The sequence below is a fragment of the Sphaerodactylus townsendi genome, linkage group LG09, assembly GCF_021028975.2.
Source record: "Sphaerodactylus townsendi isolate TG3544 linkage group LG09, MPM_Stown_v2.3, whole genome shotgun sequence".
In the NCBI taxonomy this organism is placed as follows: Eukaryota; Metazoa; Chordata; class Lepidosauria; order Squamata; family Sphaerodactylidae; genus Sphaerodactylus; species Sphaerodactylus townsendi.
The window spans coordinates 45,144,717-45,172,383 of NC_059433.1; the positions used below are offsets into that span (position 1 = coordinate 45,144,717).

Sequence of the window (27,667 nt, forward strand, 5' to 3'; positions counted from 1 at the left end):
ATTTTTCGGTGCAACCAATAGGAGAAGCCATGGGGACGAGCATTGCTGCCGGAACAGAATTGTGATTGGCTGACCCGCTTGCTCTCCCCCCATTTCCTATTAGCTGGACTCCTGTCTCGAGCTTTTCGCCACAGTTCCTTTGAGTGCACATGTAGCGGAGTAGGGTGATCTGTACCTAGGGTTGCCAACTCCGGGTTTGCAGATGCCTGGAGATTTGAAAGTGAAGCCTTAGAAAATGGGGTTTAGGATCGGGAGGAACCTCAGTAGGGTATAATGCCGTGCAATTCTCCTTCCAAAAAAGCCGTTTTCTCCAGCATTGGAATAAATGTTTTAAATAAAAAAACATTACTGATAGTCCAGAGATCTGCTGTAATTCCGGAAGCACTCTCACTCCCAGTTAAGTTGGCAACCCTAATTCTGGGCTGGGCATCAGTGTTCCCTAAGATGAAGCAACTGCCAAGGCACAGGGCTTCTGGCAGAGCCCACTGGTCCTACCAGAGCTCCTTTGTTGCCCATGCCAACACCTGCCACCCAACACTATGAAGAAAAGTGTATGCACGTGATGTGTGTGTGTCTGTGAGCAGGAGTGATAGGAGAGCTTGCAAACCAGGAAGCTGGGCAGATGGTTGGGAGTCTGAATGGGAAACTAGGTGGCGAGGCAGGGGCCATGCACTGTCTGCCCAGAGCCCCACAAAACCTGGATCAGGCTCCATTTATTCAACAGGTGTTGATGGCATTTTGCTTTCTTGCTGTGGATATGGTACATTGGTACTAATGCTCTAAGGACAACCCCCAGAGGCTCTCTAGAGAGATAGCATCTTGTGACCATAACTGGAAGAGTTAGAGTCATTAAGGACTATTCTTGGCTTATTGTGTAAGTTGGCTATTTTGTTCCAATGAACTCAGGTCTAGTAATCATTACTGACTTCCCCACTGATGCTTTCCCCCTCTAAAGGCATATAAATTTATGCTTTAAAATGATCTGGATACTCTAGACTTGCCTAATCTTATCAAATCTCAGCTGCTAAGCAGCGTCAGTTGGGCTAGTATTTGGATGGGAGACCACCAACAAAGTGCAATGAAGTGCAGCTACACAGAGGCAGGCAATGGCAAATCACCTCTGACTGTCTCCTGTTTTGAAAATCCTGGGAGGCTGCCATAAGTCAGCTGTTACTTGAGGGCTAAATAATAGATGTTAAGATTTAAACCTTTAAACAGTTGTACCTATAGGGGACATGCAATTCCAGAGGGGTCACCCTGTCAGTCTGTTACAATGAAAATAAACGGGAGATCGGTAGCCCCTTAAAGATTACCAGTATTGTATTCTATGCATTTCCAGTCCATGACAGTTTACTCTGAAATAATATGTTAATCTTCCAAGTGTCACTGGATGCCTGTTTACTGATAAAAACATTGCCAACTGCCTGGAGAAAAAATGTTCTGCCCCTTTAATGGAGTCTTAATGCAATCTTATTCACTAGGTGTTACTGACATACATGCCATGAAAATCTTCAGTTGCTCATTTCCACATACTAAGCTTCTATCAAAGGGTCACAGCATTTGTCTTCAGGCCTGTTACAAACCCTACTGTTACAATACTCCTGTTACAATACAATATTCATGATTTATCTGACAACCAGCATTTTTTGTATTTTTCCTAACTAGACTAAATAGGGTGACCCTATCCTTAGGGAAGAAGAGGGAAAAGATTTGAGGATACTGAAAAAGGACAGGAAATGATAATTTATTTTGCTAGTTGGGGCGTTGTTTTGTTTTCTTTTTTAAAAAAGCACAGCCCGGTCATGCTTTGGAATTTCTGTTGAAGAACTCAAGCATCTCCAACTCACATTTTTATTATTTTAGAAGACAGGATGTAGTGCATACAAAATGGTTATTGTGTTTGTATATGAGCTAAATGGGCAGGAAAATGTATAGTTTAACATTCATGTTTCAAAAGTAGTTTGAGCTGGGACATATCACTAAAACCCCATAGAAAGCATTTCTGCCATACAAGCAGATTGTTTTTCTTGTTTTAACATGCACTAACATTTTGCCACATAAGGAACAAAGGCTGCACACCCACGTCTTAAACTTGTTTACACAGAAGTTTTATTAATTGTTACGGAATGTTATGACTATGGCCACACAGCTTGGAAACCCCACAACAGAAAACATTTTACAACCACTTGATCCAGGAATAAAGAGCCCTGAAAGACTGTGCTTTTTTCCCCACAAAGTCAAGCATTCAGCATAATTATTATCCCCTGATGTGTAAATAACAAGGGTGGGGTTTTTTGCTTTCAATATACATTTTACCTAGGCGTACACTGTAAGGCAACGATATGAAAGTTATTTGATATCACAGTCACATGATATCATAGTCACATGACAGGAAGAGGAAGAGTCATAATTATATCCTCACTTGTGAGGTCATTCTCAAGCTTGAGTATGGCAAGGTAACAGAACTTATTACAAGAGGGAAAAGGGAAATAGTAGTCTGGTTACCGTGGGAGGCAGATAAGGGCTAGAGGCAAAATCACAGGCAGGATAGATGCAATATCTGGGGTCTTGTTGCGGAAACAGGAAGAAGTAATTTCAAGCTCTGTCTGGATTGGCTCTGTTCTGGCTAAAGATGCAGCTAGCAGGCTTTATAGAGTCTGATGTTTCTTAATACACTCCAGCTGTGCTGAGACTCAGTCAGGTGATGACCTGAAGCTGGAGTGGAGATTGCAGCCCTGGTGATGTTAGTGAGCTGCACAGACTCCAGTTCCTGGAGCAGCAAGAATTTTTATACTGCTGCTGGTGCTGTGGCACAGTTGTAGGTGCTAATAGCTGGCTGGTAATAGGCTGGGCTTGAGTTCTGCACCTTACAATGTGGGGGAGCTAACTGGTAAGGAGAGTGGTTCAGGAGAACAGAAAGAAGGCAAACAAGAGCTTTTGCAACTGTGTGTGAGAGTTACAAAAGGATCAGCTCATGTGGGGTGGGGGCTGTGTTAGTCAGGGAGAGCTTTCGCAAGTTGGAGTTCTTTGAAATTGCTTCAGCCACAGGTATTCTCTGTTGTTGAGTCTCTTCAACAGGGGATCTGACATCTTTGATCTATATACAGTAGCAAGGAACCATAAAAAAACCAAGCCACTGGCTGGAGTTCCTCAGCCTGTCTGAAATACTCCACACCTGGGGTGAAGGCCACTGCTCCAATTCACCTTTGAACTCTTGGATACAGTCAAAGGAATATTCTGAAATTAATGATGTTATTTTGAGAATGTTCTTTTAAACTAGAGTGAAGAAGACTGGCTATGCAATACAGCTGTTTTCCATGTGTATCAAATGACCAGGGAACAGCAGTAAGGTAGTGGCTGACCTGCAGTGTGTGAATCAGGTGGCTGAATAAAACTCACAAAATTTTGTCTCACTGAAGTTGATGTGTGACAACCAGCACATTATGAAGTTATGTTTCCATCCATTTTATTTTATATTATTTCTTTTAAGTGGGATACTACTCAAAACATAAAAACATAGAACATGAAGCAGAACAAAGAATGAGGGTTTTTTTTGCTTGATATGTATATTTAATGTAGTTAGAAAATTACATTACAGACTAGAAATGAACATTGCATCAGGTTTATAGAATTTTTATTACTAAAAGTATAAAGAATAAATATAAAAGGAATAGTTTGATGACTTGGCTAAGAATGGCTTTGCATGGGCGCTCAGACTTGGTGTCTTCTTTTTTCTTCATCAAGCTCAACATTTGCAAGTTCACATTAATGCAGAAACATGGCATGGGCACATTATCACTTGGGAGGTGAGGGAGACAAAAAGGGTTATACTCTGATTGGAGCAACATGCCAAAATGGTCCTGAATCATTTAAAACTGGAGCTGCATATTCAGCTTTACAAGGCCCTTATGTTTCAGGTAAAGTTTACCAGCAGTTCTAGAGAAAAAACATCCTTTCCCTTGAATAGATGTTTAATGTGTAGAAATGGGCTCCTGAAGCTTTCCACGGCATGGAGGGAAATAATGTCCCATGAAGCCTATATGCAACAGTCAGGACATTTTTTTTCTCCAGGCAATTGTTTGCCAGATCCCCATTGGAAAATCACTCTATTGGTGCAGAATATCATTGTAGGCTGCAGAATAGATCTGAAATTAATTATGAACAATTTTTTTATCTCAACATTAGGACATACAAGCCAAATGCTTAAAAAATAGTGCCTTTTAGAGAGATCATTAGCTATATACCTTTGAACTTGTTGCTTTTTACTAAATATAAAGATAAATCAGTTACTTAGTATGAAAGCAATATTTTATTAAAGATGTCTTTATTCAGGTCTGTTCTGTAGACTAAACTTTGGTGTACTTCACTAAAGGAGACTATGCTGGATTTTAAAATAGCGGCCTTTTCCGCAAGAATTATTTGCAATGAATCTTGCCACCAAATGCTACTTTTCCCCCCTTTGAATTCATTTTTCTTTTGTCTGGTTCTGGAACGTTTCCCTTAATTTTTCCTCTTTTATTTTCCCAACCACTTTTACCACAATTCTTTTGGATCCATTTCTGAGCCAGCTTCCCTTGAACATGCGATTATGTAAAATGGTCTTTATTTTTCTGCCCTACTAAACACCTGGCCCTTACCTAAGTCCCCATGTAGTTGCCCAACCTCCCCTTCAGCCATTTTCTTCCCTCCCTTGTCCTCCATTTTTGAAAGGATTCATTTTTTTTCCTCTATTGGATTAACAATGTAACATAAGGACAAAGATGCCAGGCAGGTCAGCTTATTAGCTTTGTCAATTTCATTCCAAATGAACAATGTCACTTAAGGCATAGATACACTGTGACTGCAGTTAGGAGCAAGTGAAATTGGCAAGGGAAGTTGCTGTGAAGATGTCAGCCATAGATGCATGTGAAATGTTAAGATCAAAATCTACCAGACCACGGCCACACAGTCTGGAAAAGCCACAATGCCCAGTTTATTCCAGCTGTAAAAGCTTCAACAATACACTGAAAGTTGCTTTTGCAGCACGAAATTGACAATTTCACTTGCTCCTAAAACTGCAGATACAGCATGTATCCTTTCATTCACGTGACATCACTCACACAAGATGAAATCGACAAAGCTGATAGAATCAACCGGGCTTGTGTCTTTGCCCTGGTGTTACATCACTAATGCAATGAATTAAAAAATTAAAAATAAATCCTGTTGAACAAGGTGGGGGAGGAGAAAATGGTTGAAGATGCTTGTTCCTCTGCATCATTATATCCCACCACTATTAGAAATAATAAATTTTCAGCAGTAGCATGTGAAATAGATGCAACTGAAGAGACAAGAGGAAAAATGATGAGGGAGGGGGGAACGGAAGTATAAGGAATGATTTCACAGAAAATGTTTCCAAGACACAAGGTGTGACCACTGGGGTAAGCTGTGTATGAAGAAGTGGCCAGTATTTATCAAATCTACCTGCCTACTTAAAAAACGCGCGCGTTGTGAACCTGGTTAGCAAACGTTTTGGAAACTGGTGGCTAGTAATAATCTATCATGCTAGGGTGTCATTCTGAGCAACCTCTCTCTTGTCAGTAGCATGAAAATACATTACTGATTAGATAAAGAATATACCAAACCTTTGGTGGGTTTGTCACTTTTCCCCCTTAGAAGCTAGGCTAGATATATCTCTTTTGTACTTATGCATATAATTTTAAATAAGATGAAATGCCGGGACATAAGATGAAATGCCAGGAGATTCATGAATGGATCATTAAAGAAGAATTAGCTTTTTACCAAAATAATACACTCTCCTCCTTCCTCCTATACTCTGTCTCAGATAAAGATGTTAGTACATACGGTCGAGGTGCAGCAGTTGAGAAAATTGTATGCTTCCACATTAGAATATAGTCTCAAGTGAATATGAGAATTATTCATTTTTACACACTGCCTTTGTTAAAATATTTTTTGTCCATTATTAAACATAGTGCTTTGATACAAGAACATTTATAGTTCATTGAACAATTATCATCACACTTTCAAACAGATGGGGAGCAGGGCCCTTGTGAAACATTCTACAACAAAGATTCCAAAGCGCATTCTACAACAAAGAAACTCAGGCATGTTGAGTTCTGTAGTGGAGGACTATGCAATCTACTAACATCTTTTTGTGAGATAGATTATGGCTATTCATGCAACAGTAAAACTAAATTAACCTATGAGGTGAAGGTGTGCAGTGAAAAATAAAATTACATGATACCCACAAACAGGAACATATACCTGTTCTATCTCAAAATTACCACTGCAAAATTTCTACTAATTTCCCTAGAAGTAGGAACTGTCTTTTGTTAGATTTCTCCCCCACCCCCACCCCCACCCACACACACACTTATTTGCTTATGTTACATTTTCAATGTAAACAGAACTAACTTGCCATACCTAGAAATTTTTCTTGTACAGCTGTAATGCTTTCTCAGCTACGTATTCAATGAATTCAGTATTCTGCGTGTCAAAATCTTGGGAAACTTTAATTGTGAAAGTTGGTGATGTCAAAATATTCACATCTACTGTTGTTTCGTTCAGACTAGAAGCTTCACCGGTCTTGGCATAAGAAGATACCTGAAAGAAACAGCTTGATATGATATCTTCATACTTTAAAAAATACATTTGAAATAACTTCTCAGTTGTTAAGAATGGAAATAACAGATAACACCGAGACATTGGTTGTTTCCAAGTAATTCTGATGTTTTGGTTACTTCAGCCATTGGTTACTTCAGCCATCTTAAAGGATGGCGGGTTGAATTGGTCTACAATTTAAGCTTCAAAATTCCTTGTCAGCTACAACTAATGGTGGCAGTAAATATCTTTGCAAAATTATAGACTGAAATGAGTGAAGAGATTTATGGATTGAGAAACTGCCAATCTTTGCAAGCAAAACTAAAAAAAAATCTCCATACAGTACACTGTTCTTAAGTTTGCAAACATCAGGATATGATGCATATACTATGAATTAGTATTCAAGATTAGTCTTGAGGTTCTGTTGATGTTGTTGTTCATTAAAGATATCAAACCAGTTTAAAGATGTCGTCCAACTCTATTTAGTTGACGAATACTGAGGGAGCCTATACAGCAACCAAACAAAAGGTGGGTTTTATTTATGAAGTTTCAGGAATGTTCTAAGCATGTTTATCTGGAAGTAAATCACAGAATTCAAGGGTCTTGTCTGCAACCAAAGGGAGAAATTTTAAGCAAATCTACTCAGAAGTAAGTCGCATGTTAATTCAAAAAGTCTTCTTAAGATTGAAGCCTTAGCCTAACAGTTTCTGAGGCAGCCAGTGGAAAATATTGAAGGCCAAATATGACATACAGCACATATGGTGATAAAATACATAACATTCTCTTTGTCTTGTGCTCTGACTTTGGGATATTGACCTAAAGAAGATATTTGAGTTATATGTCAGCTGCAAGCAAGATTCTCAAAAAAGTAACCTAGAGGCATTAAAAGCTGTTAGTGCCATTTTATTCCTCTCAGATGGTGATACAGGTCACTTCTCCATCACGCTAAAAGGATTTAGAGTAGGCTAGTGTCTAAACTGTGGAGTGTCAGATTACCAAGGGATTAGCAAGTACACTTAAAATCTACCTCAACAAGAGCTTAGTATTTTGAAGACCAAAAATAACAGACACTCATTCCCCCAGGTAATACTGAGTTAGTAAATGTCAGTGAACTATGGAGAACAGAATGATCACTGTACTGTGGCTACTTCCATCTTTAATGTCTGGTATTTACCTTTACTATATTGAAAATGTTTTCTGGCCCAATGGTCCTGTTGGATAGTTCAGATACCCATCCAAATCTTTCTTTCATTTTATTCAACAAGTAGGATGTATCTTCTGTGTGACGTCGGACTACCTGGAGAATCTGTTGATACTGCTCAGCAGAGATGTTAACCAGCTTAAAGGTATCGTCAAACTTTATATGTAGCTCAGGGATGCTGGGACAGACTGTACAGGAATGAAACATTGTTTAGACACTTCAGAAAAGTTCTAACATACTTCAAAATGATCTATTACAGTTTTGTTGTTGTTTGGGTAATCACACATGAGAATCTGTGTAGGAAATAAATGAATTCTGCATTGAGATTGATAATAATTGCTGCTAATTTGAATAGTTATTCATCTGCTTTCCATAAGGGTTTCAGGGAAAGCAGCACTTGGGGCTTGGAGGAAGGATAGGAAGGGAGACAAAGAGTAGACAGAGAGGAGAAGGATCCAATTCCAAAGTCCCAGGATGAGTTCATTCCTGACACAGGCATCCCAGGGGACCAATGAAGGGAAGGGCACCCCCTTAAAAGGAGCCAGTGTCTCAGGCCAAGGGAAAAGTTGCTGGACTTGTCCTTAGTGGCCAGGGAACGTTGCAGCTAGGACATAGAAGAGATCTGCTCTCACCTCTTCTGACCCTTCTGAGGTCAGTGACAACTTGGCTGAACTGGCAGAGCCCGCCAGTGAAGTCTCTGTGGGTGAAGTTGGGGCAGCAGAGTCACCCACAATAAAAAAACAAGTCAACAAAGATTTGCCAAAAAGAACAAGTCACCCCAACAAAGCAAAAATATTTTATTGTCTCCAATAAAAGCAGGGCACAAAACCACATGGAACTGAGCGGACTAAAAAGATATTGATAAAAGTCTTCACTCTAGAAACAGAAAATAGCTAAAAGAGATAGAACTGCTTAGTTAAAATCCTGGGTTAAGACACATGCTTTGGCCTGGTATGTAAAAGAAAGTAAATTAGGTGCCAGGCCCCTCCTGGGGGTGGGGGAAGGGCATACCAAAGGCAAGGTACGACCAACAAAAAAACCCTGTCTCTACAGGCAAGAGGCACAGAGGGCAGAATTCAAGTCAGTCTGGACAACAGGAGGAGGACCTTGAAGTACAAAAAAAGGCACAGTAGTATTAAAATGTTTACTAATGATTTAACTGCGTTTCTTGACATATCACACCTACAAACATCCAAAATTAAATGGATCACAGTAGTTTGTGCTTGAGCGTATAGTATTATGTAGTATTATAGTTCAGTCAAAGGCTGTTTGGTAATTGTTTACCTTGTAGAAGGGTGTCCTGACATTTGTGGCATCTCTCATGGAACTGAGGACAACCTGATGAATTCTGGCGCAGCTTATTACATGGAGCTCTGCCCTGATCTTGTACCATCTTAGAGAACATTCCACTTTTGTCAGAATCTAGGATGAACATTCACATTGTATGCATACAGTTTCATTTACACACACTGTCATTTTAATGCTACGGTATGTTGAATTACATCATTGCAGTTGACCAGTTTAGCCATTTAAAAATCAGTGTAAAATTAAAGAATTACATATTTTTGTGGGCCAAAGTAGACATGGTAGCAAGTTCCAAGGATTTGTATATATGATTTCCCCAATTATACAGAAAGAGTAGCAAGGGGTAACTTTAAAAAAAGATGCATGGAGGAGTGGATCCGAACCTTCCTCTATTGCCTGTTTTGTAGTACTCCTACTCTAGTCAAGGAACTCTTTTCTCCAAGGACTCATTTTAGTTCTGGAGCTCCAAATAGGAATAGTGCCTAGGTGTAGAGCCTCTGAGGCAAGGGATGGGAGGATCTAGGAGTATGTTTTGTTTCTGGTTTTGTTTCATTACTACGTTATGGATTATTCATTTTCTGCATTCCTTTGGTTCATAAGGACATAAGAACAAGCCAGCTGGATCAGACCAAAGTCCATCTAGTCCAGCTCTCTGCTACTCGCAGTGGCCCACCAGGTTCATGTAGGAAACATTTTCATCTGTAACAGTTTTGTTTTCCAACCAATTTGAATTAAATTCCTAGCGACATGACTCCTCCCAGACACCTGGTAGTTGGATAGGAGAAAGGATTCAAGTAATTAACAAGGCATTCTTAAGCAGAATTATACTCTCTAAGCCCGCTGATCTGAGTGAGATTCAGTAGGATTGCACTGTAAAGTTCTCACACCAGGAGGCAGTATTACAGAACAGGTGGATGGAGGCATTTGGCCCCTGAAGTAAGTATGCCGTAGTTATGCTAGCTAGCCAATCAAAGTTATAGGAAGACAAAATTATAGGGAAGACAGAGACATCTGGCACTTCAAGAAGGGTAGGTGGTGTTGGAATTTCCAGCCTTGTTTGCATGTGGCAGCAGCACAAGCAGCATGGAATTCTGGGAAGCTGTATGAACATTCTAAAGGCAACAGTTAAAAATCCGTTGGTAGTGTTCTGTTCCCTCACACATTCATTCTCCTAGCTTGCTCTGACTGACTCAGTGAAAAGATGTTCTCTGTACTGGTTTAAACCAAATGCTATGTAAAAGTGCTCTAACTAAAAGATATTGTATCGCAACCAAACTGTAACAAATTATGAGCCGTGCATGTAACTATATTTGTGATACTTTGTTAATGTATATATTGTATATGTTTTCTCTCTCAGTTAAGTAAAGTTCTTATGTTTTATGAACTATTGAGGTAAAATGGCTGGTCTTTGGAGAGATAACTACCAATTTAACGTGCTGAACAATCCACATTTCTGCTCGTTACTTTGCTTGATAGGATTATATATTCTAAATATACCTGTTGCCCTTCAGGTGGCAGGACAGAGTGAGGACTGAAAGGCAGAAGAATACAGCAGGTACAGAGAAAATATGGGCACTTAAGAAAGGGAGGTGACATAGGGATTCAGAAGTTTGCATTCTTCGAACTATGACTGTGGGTGGATTATGAAAAACAAGCCATAGAAAAATAGCACTTGGTAAACTGCACTAAATCTGTGTGCACAAACAGATTGAGTACTGGTGTGAATTAACTACAAATGTTCACAGTAACACACAAAGCAGTGAATCTCACGGGGAGAGTGCAGAATTAACAGACACATTCTTTTGAGTTTCCAGCAGGATAGATAAAAATCCATTATTATTTTTAAAAAAATCAAAATTTAAAAAAAATGTAAATTGGATTTTAAAATTTTATTTTGGGAAATGTTTCTGGCTGGCAGAGATTATCAGAGTTGCTTGACTCTGCAGTGATCAAAACTGTGGATTTGTGTCTGTGTGGATAATATGCCACTTCTTCACAATGAAAAATGTTATAAAATGAACATACAGAGTTGAGAAAAAGACCTTAATCCCATTGTGCCTTTGCAAATCTATGTATAGAGCTAAATTTCAAGAATTTCAATGAATAAAAGCTTGTTTGAATAGATCAAGGGTCTGCAATTGGCCATGCTGGCAGGGGCTGATGGGAATTGTAGTTCATGAACATCTGGATAGCTGCAGGTTGCAGACCCCTGGAATAGATCTTCGCAATGAGCTAAGTGTGAGGAAGGAGGGGCAAGCAGTGCAATAGCAATTGCGAGGGAGGAACATGGATACAACCTTAGTTTCAAACGAGAGAAAGGTTGTTTAGGTAAAGATGATTGCTTGGGCATGCTGCGTACACAGAATCAGGACAGTCCTCCCCAAGCCAACCATGATTGGTGGAATTAGTGTGAAAAGGAAGATGAAAAATCTGTTTTAACTTTGCTGACTGGAAACATTCTCTATCAGTTTTATTATCCCCTGGTTCTTTTCCCCCTCCCTGAATCCGAACTAAGCATGAACTCTAAACTAGGCAGTCAAATGCCAAAATAATTAATATTAATGAACTTTCCCTGTTCATTTTATAATTATAATGAATAGGATTTTGTTACAATTCTAGGCAGGGTTCAACAGTTTTCACTGTTTTACATACTCCTTCCTAGAATTTTAAACACATAGATTTGCTAGCCACAAGCAGTTTATGTTTAAAAAAATTATGTAGTATGGGCATAAAGATCAGACACCAACCTTTTCTAATAGTCTTACTCCTGTCTCACAAGGCACACTACAGCTGTCCTGGCTAGTGTTGCCTCGCATTCCACTCAGCACTGCAGCAATTTTACATGATTCTCACAGGCACACATATGCTGCCACAAATATTTACAATTGAAATTTAAAAGCTAAACACCACCAAGTAAAAAATCTATGTTGTTTATTCTAAAACTTGCCTTCAGTTTGTTCACCCATCTCTCTTGCAGTCTCTGTGTATGCATCAAATGCCTCAGTAAGAACTTCACTTACACCTTCCACGATAGTTTTGCTGAAATCAAATACAAGCTGGAGGACATCTTGGACCCCCCATTCTTTTGAGGAGCCAGTATTTCTCATAGATTCCTCAGGGACAGTTGGTAAAAAATAGGGATCTGTTATGTCTGGATCAGACATAAAATACATTTGAAAAGCCTGGTCAAATTCTTTCTGCATCTGTTTGAAAAAAACAAAGCTTTTTTCAAACATAGTACCCACATCAGACAACAGTTGGTTGAACAAATTTTCCATTTGTACTAGTTGGATATCTTCTTGTTCAGGCTTCTGGTTAAACTGGAGCTCTTTGCCCTCAGTTTCATACATAGAAACTGATACTGGGGTCATCTTTCTGAAAAAGTCTCGAATCTGTAGGCAGGAAGAAAAAAGAAATTATAGTAACTTCTTTAATCATCATCTAATTCAAATATGCATTGTAAGGATCAAAAATACACTTCTGGCTTTATGCTAGCAAATCTTGTCCTATTTTGTAAATACCGGTACTGAAAGGTCATGTTCTATTCAGACAACATTTCCATGCTCCGTTTAGGCAACATTGGCCTTTTCCACATGCACAGCTTATCACAGATTTTCCTAGTGGTCAAACCTGGTGTCTTGGAAACATTTTTTGTGAAATCATTTCATACATCTTGTCCATCTGTTGTTCTGCCCCCACCCCAAGTTGCATTTATTCCACATGCTGCTGTTGAAAACATATTATTCCTGACAGTGGTGGGATTGCACCTGGGATGCAGAAGAACAGCCCTCCTGATTTTTTTCTTTTTTGTGAAGGTGTGCTAGTGTTACTGCACGCTTTCATTTTGAAGTGGCAATTCAAATATGTCCCAGCCTCCATTTCTGCTGCTGAGAACTACCAATCCTAAATGTCAGCCAAAACAACTCCTGAAGCAGGCACCATTACCTGAAGGAAACAGAACCATGTAGCCCACCCTTCCACAAAGAACCACATTTTTTGGCCAAATTTGATCCTCAGTAACTCACGATTGTTTCTGCAGCAGTCCCCAATTATATGCATCAATTACTCCTAGTATTCTGTTCCATCACCCCAGCTTCTCGGCATTCTATCGTTGATGCAGTTACCTCCAGCTTCATGCCCCTCTCCTGTTGTGTTTGGATATGTTATCTAGCATGGCCTGCACAATTCTTGCAGCTAAAACAGTGTGACAGCTATGGTATTCAACATATGGAATTCTGCCCTTTTTCTGCATTTGCTCAGAATTCTGGACTACCTAGAGCCCTGGGTATTAACAGGATGAGATGATGTTGTTTTGTTTACAATGCAACTACCCTTATATGTGCCCACAAGGCAGCTTCATTCATTAGACCATGGATTATTGGTAGTTCTCCTAATTAGGTCAGTGAGAGTGACTGTTTCAGGTTCATGCTTTCTCTATGGCTGCATTTTTGCTATAGAACAGGCTTCCTGGGGGCGTGAGAAAGCCCCTTTATAGATTTCAGAGGCTCTAAAAAGCAGAGCTCTTTCCTTGTGCCTTTGATGACACATGAGTGAAGGTTGTGGCTTGCACCCTTTTATTTGTAGTTATTGCACATATTTTTATTTATTATTTATTTCAATTTAGTCTGTTTTTTTTCACAGACTTAAGATGGAGCATGCAATTAAAACAATGTGGTAGGACCACTTTAAAATGTATAGCCAACCAGAACTGTCCCCATAGCTTTTCATACTGTAGGCAAGCCAGGCCAAACATCCTGCGCAGTCTACCCAAGTGAACTCTGAGTCACTGACTGGTCAGGCAGTTTGGAGTTCATTTATTTATAATCTGCCTTTCTCACTCAAGGCAGATTACATAGTATAAGTCAAATACAATCAACAGGGCAGAACATCCATTGAGCAGTGCAATAGGATTTGGACTCCAGAAATCTGAAAGCAAACAGAAATTTAAAGCAGAGCTGAAACAAACCTGAAACAAAGCAGAAGTATTTAAACATGATATACTAATTGGTGTAGAAATTGCATAGTTGCAGCATGCTTACAGTGATAGGCAGCAAGATAGCAGTATAGGCCAAAGTCTCAATTCCTTTACCATTGCAACTTCCAGATTTTATTACAATACAGTCTTACTAACCTGTGCAAAAAAGCCATCTTGAATAATTATTTTTTGCATAGTTGGAGGAAAGCCAGCAGAGTGGCAGCCTTCCTAACCCTGTCAGATAAACTGTTCCATAAGATGGGGGCACACAAAGAATGCACAAGTACAGGCAGTTATTGATGGTGCACATTAGTAGAATTGCAGCTGCAGAAGGCTCTGCTGAGGTGAACAAAGATGTTGTGGCAAAGCATAGGGAACGAAGGTGTCCTACAGATATGAGGGGCCAAGGCTGTGGAGGATAGGGTTCCCATGTCTGCTAGTGGCGGACAATTTCCCACAAGTTCCTGCCACTGTCCACTGATGCTCAGCTGGTCAGTGGGCAGAAACAGGCCAGTGGATGGAAAGAGCAATCCATTTTCCCTCACAATGATGTCACTTCCCATGCAAAGCGGAAGTGCCAGCATTGCATTTGGGAGACATGCTGGAAGTGACATTATCACATGAATATGTGGAACACTGCCCCCTGTATGTACTTCTAAAAGCTCCCACCAGTTGTCAGGAAGAACTTAGCAACCCTAAAGAAGGGCTTTGCATCTGATAGTCAGCAGAGGCGTAGCCGGGGAAAATGGCTCCCAGGACAAAATGGCGCCCCCGAGCCCCATTTACCTGAGCCAGTGGCGGTCTTGGACAACCTGGCGGGGCCTGGCAGCACAGGGCCAAGGAGTGCCCTGCTGTGGTCTCCACTGGGCCAGGCAGGGCGGGGTGGGGCCGAGGAGTGCTCAGCTGCAGCCTCAGTTGGGCCTGGTGGGGTGGGGCCAGGATGAGGGGCATCCTGCAGTGGTCTTTGTCAGGCCTGGTGGGGCAGGGTCGAAGAGTGCCTTATGGCGGCCCTGCTAGGCCACTCCTTCAGCCTCCACCGGCTGAAGGAGTGGCCTGGCAGGGCAGGGCCCAACCAAGGTGGGAAGGGGAGGGGTGTGGCGGTGATTTTCCACCCCCACATGTCTGAATGAGGGCCCGCCCAGGGCATTTGTCCCCACCCCTCCCCATGGTAGCTATGCCACTGATAGACAGTACGTTGAATTGAGCCTTGTAACTGATGGGCAGTCAGTATCCAATATTGGGAGCATGCTCTACCTAGCTCCCAATAATTTCCTAGCTGCAATGTTCGGTACTAACTGGCATATCCAAATTGACTTCAAGTGGGGACGTATGTACAGCGCATTACAGTCAATGGCATATCTAGGGGGCAAGAGGGGGTAGATTACCCAAGCGCCATTTACCTGGGTCACATGGGGATGCATTTTGGCCCCTTCCTCCCACTCCCACTCCCACTCCCCCTCCCCTGCACCCAGCCCCCAGCCCTGGCTTGGAGTGCACACTCTGCCACTGCAGTACTCCCACTTGGCTGACAATAGCTTCGGGTTGCCTAGAGGGTGGTCTGCATCTGAAGCCAACAGTAAATAAAAACTGAATTACAAAATTAGGAAAAAATCCAGAATCAGTCTGTGGAAGTTACTTATAACCATATAGCAAGTAATTTGGCTACTTTGAGTCTTTTCGATCAGAATAGCAGCAAGTTATTTTAGAAATAAATAAGTAAACAAAATATATTTAATTTTTATCTTACCTTACTTGTAAATGAAGACAGGCCACGTCGACAAGTTGTATAAAATCTCATACAGTTACTTTCTATACAAGATTTGCATTCATCCCATAAATTTTGCATTGACTCCTGACAAATTTCTTCTTCTTCACCCAGTCTCTCTTTCACTTCACTCATAAGTCTTAGAGCTTCCTAATTAAGCAATCAGATAAACATCCGAGTCATGACTTACATCAGAGTAATTTATTTCAGAATATATCTTCACATTTTAAACATCTGCATCAATTCAGTCATGCCAAGCTTTTTTTTCTCCATGGCAAGTTGCGAGCCCCCATTGTTCAATTTGTCTACAATACTGGAAGGTCACCCAGCGTGTCTAGGGCAGGGGTCGGCAACCTTTACAACCCAAAGAGCCATTTGGACCCGTTTTCCACGGCCCCGGAGCTCTACCGAGCTGGAGAGCCTCCGGTTCGGGCCCTCCACTCACCTTTCCTTCCAGCGCTGCTCTGGAGGGCTGGAGGGACATGCCCACACTACCTTCTGACTGCCAGGCCATGTGGAGCCACAGTATAAGGCTGAAAGAGCCGCATGCGGCTCCGGAGCCGCAGGTTGCAGACCCCTGGTCTAGGGCTTAGACTCATGAAATGTATGAATAACTTAATCTTCTGCATTTAACTACTTCTGCTTCGAGCTTCATATTTAACAATAGATTGGGTCTTTGACAAACAGTAATGGACCAAAGGAAAAGTAGCATAGCAAAGAGGAATATTTTAGCCTTTTCAACTCGTCCCTTCCCATACTCATGGAATTAGCCACTCCAGGAAGAGCCACTGCCTCAGCTATACAACCCATATGCTGTAAAGGTTACCTTACAGAAAGAGATGGTGCAGCTGTTTGTCCAGATGTTATTCTGCATGTCTCACGGTCAGGGACAGAGTGAGGGGGAAGTGTTCCCAGTGTGTGCGCGCGCCATGTGCCCCTCCAAGCCCCTGTCTGCCCTGTCCCACCCCCATCCCGCCCCCGTCCCGCCTCCACAGGGGCATGCGCCCATTGCATCGTGCACCCCCTACCCGCTTGGTGCCACACCACTGCTCAGGGTTCCCTTGATATGCAAGGACTACTTTCTCTAGCCTCTTTATAACTCTAGGTAGAGATTTTCCCGGTCCATATACAGATCACCCACTGACAGAGAGTGATATTTCTAAAATCCTAAGAACGTTTATTCAGAGGCATGCAGGTTGGGGGTGGAGTGGGGGTGTTGCCAACCTTATACTGCAATCCTAAGCAGAGATACATTCATTTGAACAAGATGCTTTATAGACTTCTTGTTGCGGATTGCTTGTTAACAACCACTATAATGGCTATAATCTATGATGTCCTAACCAACTTGTGCTCACATATTTGTGTGACTACCTCTACTTCTGTGTTCCATCACAGTTTCTATAATCAAATGATAATGCCCTCTTTAAGCTTACCATCTATAAGCCAGGTTACAACTGGAAACTCCTCAGTAGCTGTTTCTTGTCTTCTCAGTGACACTTACTAAAGGCTAAGGACAAACCCAATACTATAAGCTTAAATTTCCTTCATATAATTTTAATTGCCATTGGTTCCTCCAAAGAATCTAAAAAATTTTTTTGGTAAATTGTGAGTATTGTTTGTTAGAGATACCAAGCATCTTTTCTCCCTCCACAGGAACAAGTCCAAGGATTCAATTTAAAGAGGAAATTACTGTTAAATTAGATTTGTCTGAAGCGCTGAAAGGTATGTCTCTCAGCGGAGACTGAAAAGGATCATTGGTTCTTCAGAATGCACTAAATAAAGTAGAAACAGAAGGAACCTGGATCAGGTCAGTACAAATTTAGCTATACCGTCTCTAAAGCTAATGCTTTTTAAAAGAGTCCTAATCAATGTAAATTTAGCTAGAAATAAGTCTCAATGAGTTCATGGAATCATTCCTACATTATGCTTAAGATAACAGTTAAGGATGGCTTTCCTTCATTGGTAAATCAAATATAACTAATATTTTAAACTTATATTTGATTAAAATCTCTCTCTTCTGTTATTTAAACCACATTAACAACAATCCAGAAGTAGCATAATTTGTAAAAATTCACTAGTGCTTTGCCAACAGAGTAGAAAAGTTGAACAAGTGGAAATCCACAAGGCTTTTCATTTCGCCCGCACTAATTCTTTTTTCCATTTCCTGAAAGCCCCAGTAGCTTTTCTCCTTTTCCTAGGGTTACCAACTCCAGGTTGGGAAATTCCTGGAGATTTGGGGGTGGAACTTTGGGAGGTGAAGTTTGGAGAGAGAAGTTACTTCAGCTGGGTTTAATGCCATAGAGTCAACCCTCCAAAGCAGCCATTTTCTCCAGGGCACTGATCTCTGTAGTGATGAAGGGAGGGGAAACTGCGCCCGGGACATGAACTTCCCCCATGCCCCTCCTGCACCTCCCCGCCCCCACATGCCCCTCCCCATCCCACCCCTGACATGCCCCCACCCTGCCACGTGACTGCAGTGGCAGCGCACGGGATGAGCCATGCCAGATGTCCCCATAGCAGCTCCGCCTCTGGATCTCTGTCATCTGGAGTGGATTCCAGGTAATTACCAACCCCCACCTGGACACTGGTATGATGTCCTAACCAACTTGTGCTCACATATTTGTGTGACTACCTCTACTTCTGTGAGTGGCTGTTCCTATGTAGAAGATGAGCCAAGATGAGTGGCTGTTCCTGTGTAGAAAACGGCTGCTTTGGAGGGTGGGGTCTATGACACACGCTTCTGAGGTCACTCTCCTCCACAAACCCCACCCTCCCCTGCCCCCAAAATCTCTAGGAATTTCCTAACCTGGGATTGGCAAATTTATCTCCCTCCCACCTAACAGCCAATCTACCTTTATTGGCCCCTCTGTCTTAAGCTTTCCCTCCGACTCCCACTCCCACTCCCACCCCCTGCAGCCTCTACCTAGGAAAATTATGACCTAGTTTTGTAATGCCAGTTCCCTGACTTATTCTGTTCTCCTCAGTCATTCACTAAGGCCCCTTCCACACATGCACTTTCTATCCACTTTCAATGCGCTTTGCAGCTGGATTTTACTGTGCAGAACAGCAAAATCCACTTGCAAACAATTATGAAAGTGGACTGAAAGTGTATTGTTCTGCATGTGCAGAAGGGGCCGAACTTACCATCTGTCCCCCATCTTCAGCTATATTTATTATTCATTTTCTTCATTTATACCTCATTATTTCTCCATAGTGGGGATCAAGGCAGATTTCATTATTCTCCTCATCTCCTTTTAATCTGCACAACTGCTAAATTAGGCTGGCAGCATGTGACTGGTCCAAAATCACCCAGTGATTGGCTCTAACTGATACATCGCACCAGCTTTCATAGGGTGGCTACTGTTGAAAAGTAGCAAGCAGTCAGGCCTAATTGAGTCATGCTGCTTGGGAAGCATCAAGTCACCCAGTGGTTATTTCTAGGCCTAGGTTTGCCAACCTCCAGGTGGGACCGAGAGATCTCTCCGAATTACATCTGAACTCCAGTCAACAGAGATCAGTCCCCCTTGACAAAATGACAGCTCTGAAGCATGCACTCAAGGGCATTATATTCAGCTCTCCCCCTCCTCAAATCCCCCCCTCCTCAGATCCACCACAGAACCTCCAGTATTTTCCCAACTTAGCACCGGAAATTTCCCAACCTAGACATGGCCCCAGAGTCATCCTTCAAAGGCCAAAATAGTCCCTGAAAGGAACCTTCCCGCTCCCTCTGCCTTTTACTCACAGAAATGAAGCCTGGGAATGCCATGGTTCACTGTCGGTATACAGATGATGTGTGGAAATGAGTAGCTGAAACTTTCGTGTCATGGAGGTAAATAACATTACCTGGTAAATTTGTTGGCAGCCCTGTTAGTGCAGTCCTGGAAATAGTCATGTAATAAATGTCAACCCCACATTGTTTAAAAACTAAAGTTACTGTTTGCTTTTACCTGTCTCTCTTCACTGCTCTTCTTTAAGGTTTTCATCAGATCCATGTGTTTAGCTTCATTTCTTTCCATCATAATTTTCATCTGCTTAATGCCAATCAGAGCTTTCTTTACCTCTTCATCTACATATTTCTCCCCAACTTCTGATAAAACTGAGGGAAGAAATTGGTTCTTTTAAAGAAAGATAATTGTGTTTTAAGCTGAGGCCTAAATATTGAATTATAATTAACACATTCTGGCTGTGAAGACAAAAAGAACAGGTCTTTGTTCTTCTCTATAGATAAAGATTTTAGTCAGAATCTTATTTATTTATTTGTTTACTTGATTTGTATACCGCCCTCCCCGAAAGGGCTCAGGGCGGTGTCCAACATGAATTATAAAAATTTAAAAACAGCTAACAATCATCAATGAATCGCAAATGCTAAGAACCATAAAACATTATAGACGGCTTTAAAACTCCCACTCCTCTCCCTTACTTGTACCCATGGGAGGTCAGATGTATATTAAAGCTGAGATAATACGATATTATCCAGGCTAATGGCCAAATGCCTGGCGGAACAGGTTCCACATTCTTTGCAGGCCCTGTTGGAAACTCTGCCCTTAAAGTCCTGCACGGGACACCTTGATCTCACCTGGCAGCCTGTATTTCCACCAGGTGAGGGGCTAGGGCTGCTTAAAAGCTCCCTGGGTCTCCTAGCGTGTGGTAAAGGCCAGCTGGATCGCTTCTTTGGGGCCAGGGACCACCTGCACCAGCAGATCATGCCTACTGATGAAGCTGGGAGGAGGGACCTAGAGGGGCAGTACATGGAGAGACGGTCCACCAGATACGCAGGTCCAAGGCTGCAAATGGCTTTAAAGGTCAGAACGAAAACTTTAAACATAATCCAGTACTCGATTGGCAGCCAGTGTAGCTGATATAGGACCGGTATAATCCGGTCCCTAGATGTAGTCCCTGTCTCACTAAAGTCTGCATTGTATTCAACATTTCCAACCATATGTATTAATGTATTTATTTTCTAATAATGTGATGAATTATATTTCACATGTGTCAGTAGAATGTCCATGAGAATTCAGCATTTTGGCATTTTTCCCAGAGAACAACGGAACAAAATGCCAGCAATCTATTAGCAAAAGCAATACTCTTTGAAAAATATCTGTTTATTCTCTTGTAATGGAAATGTCATCAGCATCAAGAAGAATGGCACAAATGCCTAATATGTTCCACATGAGATAGTCCCCTCCATAGAAGTAATTTTTCTTACATCAAATTATATTTTGTTTTCCTCAGTGTAGTTTACTGCACATTCAGATTTTTAATCAGCATTTCCTCTCTCATATTTTTACACTTTTCACATTTTGACCTGTAGAAGAATTGATTATACAAAAGTCAGACTGGCAGTTTGATCATATCAATGGGTACTTTGCTGTACCGAAGCATTTTGCCACTAACTGAAGTTTCCCGTGATGTCACTGTTGTACTCCAGCACTGACAAACGTCAGTTTCACTGCAGCCTAAAATAATTCCCTGAAATGCTGCTCCTGGAAGACTCCCTTTCTCCCAGGAACAGGATTTCAGAGAGGCTGGGACCTCAGGCTGCCACAGTAGGGAGAACCTGCAAAATTTACATTCTGCATGTAGAAGTCCTTGTGCCTGCAGAAATACTGGCCTTTTACAAGACTTGTGTACAATTAACCTTGCTGCCAAATGCTGTGTTTCATTCTTTCACTTCCACATTTTTTCCTCCATTTGATTCCAGAAACGTTTTCTCTTCATTTCCCCACATTATATTGTTTTCCTAAGAACTTTTAATGTGATGTTTTTTAAAATTCATTTCTGAGCCACCTTCTCTTGAGCATGTGGTCATGTTGAAACAGTCTTTATTTCTCCGTCCCACCAAATACCTGGCCCTTATCCACACCCCATTTCCCCTTCAGTCATTTTCTCTTCCTCTTCCTTCATTTTCAAAAGGAATTTTTAAACTTTTTTTTCTGTCACATTAGAGATGTAATGTAAGGGCATAGGCACAAGCCAGGTCCATTGTACCAGCTTTCAATTTCATTCTGAATCAGTGATGCCATGTTAAGGTGAAGATATACTGCAGTTAGAAGTGAGTAAAATTAACAATGTGCTTTCATAGAAGGGATTTGACAAGGGACTGCTGCAGTAATGATGATGCTTAACTGCAGCAGTCCTTTGTCAGTTTTCTCATGCAAAAGCAACTTCCCTTGTCACTTTCACTATGTTTATTGATTTTTTTGCTTGATGTTATGATTACTGATGTTTGGTATTATACTGTTGTTGTTCACTGCCCTGAGCCCTTCAGGGGAGGGCAGTATACAAATCGAACAATACAATACAGTACAATACAATACAAACTGCATAAACACGACATCACTCATTCAGGATGAAATTGACCAAGCTGATACAATCAACCTGGTTTGTGTCTCTGCCCTTATGCTACATTGCTAATGTGACAGTGAAAAAATTACAATTTTTCAAAAACAGAGGACAAAGGGGAGGAGAAAATGGCTGAAGGGGAGAGTTGTACTTCTGCATCATGGATAATATTCAACCACAATTAGGAATATATTTTCAGCAATTTATGTGGAATAAATGCAACTAAAGAGACAAGTGAAAAAATGACCGACGGGGAGTGGAATGGAGGTGTACAGAATGATTTCACAGAAAACGTTTCCAAGACACAAAATTTGACCACTGGGAAAATCTGTGGTAAGCGGTGCATGCAGAAAAGACCACTGTGCTGGATATAACCTGTTATATTTGACAATTGTTCTTGCATCATTTTCATTGCAGATCCTGCATAGATTTATTTTCAGAAGTTATGTTCCTTTTAAATTAAGGATGTGCATTATAAATTATCTCAGACACCATCAGTTCGATAAATCTAAGGTATCCAAGCTGGAAGGCCTTCGCGATTATTTTGTTGCCTTGTTCTTTCCAAAGTAAATTGTTCACCCACCCAATGCTCTTTATTTGATCCAGAAAAGTGATTCCTAGACTAAGGGCCAGGGACTTCTGTGAGGGAAGAATTATAGCAAAGGGGGCTGCAAATTCATGTGACTACTAAGTATTGTCATTTTTGATATTTTGATATTGTCAGTGTTGATTGCTTATTTTCTCAATCAATGGATAAAATAGTACAGCTTTTATCATTATGGTGAGGAAGTTTTTTGAGATTAAAAAGGGGATCCTAAGGTTGGGAAGCACTGTTCTAGAGATGGCATTTATAATTTATAATCAAATAACAAACAAAAATACCACATCTTTTTACTCCGTATCCATTCTTCTAATTGTGTCTTAGTTTCATACTCATATAAGCATTTATGAGACAATGAATATTGAGGCAATGGATAGTAAAAAGCTTTTAAGGGATATTAATCTTTGTATTAAGAAATCTTGAATATATGTTCATCCTCATCTTTATAAAATGGTCAATAGACTTTTCAATAATGCAGTTATTAAAACGTAGATGTTCATAGTCTTGATTCAAAACATGTAGAAATTCTCATATTAAATGTTGAGGCTGCTTTCTCTTAGCTATGGCAAGATGGTGGCCTTTGCAGAATGAATTTAAAGGTATGTACGAGTACTTCAAGTGCACTTACCTTTCAGGTTTTCCACAGTGTTTGCATCTTCCTCCTTGATTGGTGCACCTTGCTGTCCCCTCAGCCATAAAAAGTATATCACGAAGAGCAGGAAAAGCTTCATGTTTTCTGTATTAAGGATCATTACAGTTTCTGAGTTAGTTTTCATATTATCCTCAGATACTAGGGCAGCAGCAAGGATTAATGTTTTTAAAAATGATGCATTTAGTGTAGCTTAAAAATATTTTTTTATCCTAGCATAAATACATAGTTCTGTATTCCTGTGTTCTTAGATAAAGCAATACCCAGTTTTAAGATTTCTTATGCTGTAGATAAAGTTCTCCAAACAGTATGTAACATCATTTATAACAGTTAAATTAAAAAAAAATACACACATGGCATTGTTGTTACAAATGTTGAAGGCAGGAGAATCATTTAGGTTTCACAAAACTGTCTTTTATCAGAACTTATTTTTGATTTCTTTTTTATGTTTTGCTAATTTCTATCTATAAAAAATTAAAACTCTAAAAAACACATTCAAGTACAATCCATCCTTATTGAATTTAATGAGACTTTTTTGTATATAAATAATTCCATTTGGCACAATTCAGCATATTCTGTCTCAGTGACTTTAGTTGTAGAAATTTAAGCAAATACTTGATTTTTCATTGTAATTACAGTTCTTAGCTTTGCAGTTCTTAGCTTTGGAAGAATCATGCCCAGAATCTTTATTTTCCCTTCCATATGCATTCATAACTCTGTACAAGATTTATTTTTTGAAAGCTATTATCTCATTTTTTGAAATATACTATCTCATAGTTTATTTAATAAATAATATCAGAAGGTTACATACAAAAATAGAAATATACATCATTAATTTATATTCATAAAGCTAGCAGTAGCAGGTGGCCATCAAATATCATAAAAAGTACTATTTAACAATAGAATTCCTAAGATACCATATTTACCACTAATGCAGGAGTTTCCTCTTGCCACCCTGTTTCCAGCTTCAGGAACAAACGAGGTTATGTGTTGTTCTAATTCCTGGGAGTGTTATGGGTTTTGCAATGTACATCTTATCTGATGACAAGGTACTTAATCCTATTAATGGGACATTTAATGATTACACTCTAGGATTTCCTTCCCTGTTTTTCAGACTTGTCTGTGCTCATATCCAAAAATAAACACCAGAGGGAGCACAAGACAACTAGAAATATAGATTTGCTGTTTTCATGCCCTGAGTGTGCTTGTCTGTGATTTCTTGGATTCTTGTCTTTTTAAGCTAGTAGATTTCAATTAATTCTTTTTAGGCTCACTGAAACTAATTTGTCTCAATGTATATTTCATAACATATTGCATAATTAATGGTATCCTTGTATACGATACACGTCTTTGGTAATGTCAGTGCATGATTTGGCATCGGAGGTTTTCTCTTTAATTCTCATATCTACAGCTCTCCCAGGTGATGAAGCAAACATCTTGACTATGGAAGCAATTGTAGTAGCAACTCAAATACATTTCTAGTTACACTAACAGTCCCTGTATGCATGTGTAAAGCAGCTAGATTTGACCCCAGAGCACTGTAAACATGAACAAAATTTTTGAGTTATAAGCTTTGACTCTCAAAAGTTTATACTTCCAAAATCTTGTTGGTCTCCAGAATGCTCCTGGGCATGAATCTATCCGATGAATAACAACAATTAACACACAATCAATAAATAAATTGAAATCAGATTATTTTAAAGCTATATTCACAATCCTGCACAGGTACTTGGAATTGAAGTCCAATTAAATGAATATACAGTTTGGGGAAAATATCTTTTTGGAAAGGCAGAAAAGGATGAGGGCAAATTACAAAGTAGTGATTTTCAGATGCCCTGAAGATGCTGGGAAACTGTGTAAAATGAAATTGGGACTCACCGTAACTGGAAAAGTTCACTGATAGTGGAGACATAAATACCACGCTGAGTTTTTTAAATGTAGAGGAAAATAGACAGTGAGCGAGATAAACCGAGGGAGCAAGACGAGCAGGCAAGGAGGAGGAGGAGGATGGAGGAGGACAACCAAGAAGGCAAGGAGAAGGGAAGGACTACCAGAGATCGGGCAGAAGAGGGGGTAGAGGAGGGGGTGGTGCTCAGATTATTTTGTGCCCCCACTTGACTCCCATGGGGAGTGCCTGGGGCATTTGTCCCTGGATGTCCCCGTGGGAGCTCCGCCACTGGAACACACAAATTGCTGCTGCATGGGGGTGGGGAGTGGTGCATCCAAAAGCCTGCCAGACAATCATTACTGTCCACCCTGAGAGTCTTACAGTGCCATCTTAAGCAAAACTACACACTTCCTAATTCATTACAGTGGGCTCAGAAGGGTGTAACGCTTTTTAGGATTACCCAGTCAATCAGCTATAGGCAGTGGCGATGGAGGCAGATGCTCACTCATTACATGGGGACAGAAAGATGGTCTGTGAGTTTGGTCAGTGTGCTTTAGATCACTGTGGCCATGACACGTCTGCAGAGGTCAGTTATAGATAAGCAGAAGGAAATAGATATGACAACCAGACACATGTCTTTTAAAGATTTGATATGAGAATTTTTGATCATAATTACATTATTTTATTACACCATATGTTGTATTTGAAATGTAGTGGGATGGGTTTTACTCTTTTGGGTTCAATATTTTATTTAAGTTTCTGATTGCCTTTGAAACTGACATTAACAAAGATATGAATTGATTTTTAAAAAACCCGTTCAAAAGAACAGAATAGGTGTTCCTATTGACTTTGATTTTTATCATTTGGGGGAAATGCCATTGTTTTCAGTGGAGATTACTCCCAAGTAAATTTGTTTTAACAGTTTTTCATATTCATAGTATTTTTATGGGTGTAAATTTAAAAGGAAAGCAAGAACCAACCAGGATCAAACTCTAATGAATGTTAGAAAATACTTGCATTAATATGATAGGTTTTATTATTTGATGTTTTAATGATTGCCGTAAAAGAAGGAAAATGTCCTTTCTTAAAAACTGATGGATCTAGCTCTTTTTCTCATCTTAGGATTCATTAGTAATAATGATAAATTTTGAAAAGTTAATGAAGAAGAATCTAGCTATGACTGGTCTCTCTAATTTCTAAACATATCTAGCAGGCACTATGTTTTTTACACTTGTTGTTAAATAGAATTTGGCTTGTTCAGGAAGAATCCTCCATAAAATTCAAGGTTTAACTTATTTCAGTTTTCCTACTTCACATTTCATTGGTTTTACAACTCCAAGATAAATTTAATTCCACTTATGACTACGTTGAAGATTTTATTGTTATTAAGAATTAATAATGATATGTAGAGCTTCTCCTGCTTTTAAAGTTATCATCTCATTACCATGTTTTTACAGTTGCTAGTAAAACATAACTGCTATAATGGCTACTTGCTGCTGGCATATAATTCTGAAATGCTTTGAAGTGCTCACAATATAAACACTGGTTACAACAAGGAAACATGAAAGTAGTCCCCTAAGTGGCTTTGGCTGAGGGAATGATTCTGTGGAAAAGGGAATTAGATAACCAGATAAGTGGAAGGTCAGAGCCAGAAACAGGAATTCGCAAACTCTATAATGTAAAAACATATCACTCACTGGAAGGTTAGTGTGTGACATGATTTTGTGCAGCACCAACAGTAAATGGATTCATATGTTTGAAGAAACTAGAGCTAGTCTTAAACATTCTACAGCTGTAGCAAAATATCAGTCCTACTGTTCTCTAAACTGTGATTTCCACATCACATTTTTGTATCTTTACATCCTACACAATCCTTATTAGGTTTATTTACTCACCTGTGCTTCCCGCTCCAGGTGTTCCTGTTGAGGTCACTGGCATCTTCATATTTGTTGTCCAACAAAGCATCTTCTAAAACAGACCTGCCTTCACCTCTTGCCTCTGATCCTCTTCCTTCCTGATATGTCATGACCTTTTGCCCCTCTTCACTTCTTCAATTAATTTCATATGAGTTTTTCAGTCCTTTTCATTTCACTTGATTCTCAGCCAAAAGCCTGGGGAAACAACAGATTTTTACTTGGTGACTTTATTTATTTATTTCATTATTTATTCTTTTATTTCCTTATTTATTCTTTTATTTATATCCCACAACAAAGCATCAATAATAATAACATCCCCATATCACCATATTTATATCCCACCATATCACCATATTTATATCCCACAACAAAGCAATAATAACAACATTACCGAAATAACAGTAATCATAACATCACAATAACAGCAT

General features: G+C 40.1%; 1 protein-coding gene across 1 annotated transcript; it reads right to left on the reverse strand.

Annotated features, from left to right (window-relative positions):
* Positions 1–2,230: 2,230 nt before the first annotated feature.
* On the reverse strand, positions 2,231–24,495 carry CLUL1 (clusterin like 1). Its single transcript, XM_048508281.1, has 9 exons — positions 24,362–24,495; positions 23,415–23,522; positions 19,791–19,939; positions 15,826–15,993; positions 12,051–12,495; positions 9,083–9,220; positions 7,772–7,986; positions 6,421–6,600; positions 2,231–5,464 (listed from the first exon to the last, which is right to left on the reverse strand). Exons 2-8 carry the CDS (start codon positions 23,515–23,517, stop codon positions 6,421–6,423), a joined length of 1,398 nt encoding a protein of 465 aa, XP_048364238.1. The 5' UTR covers positions 23,518–23,522; positions 24,362–24,495; the 3' UTR covers positions 2,231–5,464.
* Positions 24,496–27,667: the final 3,172 nt, after the last annotated feature.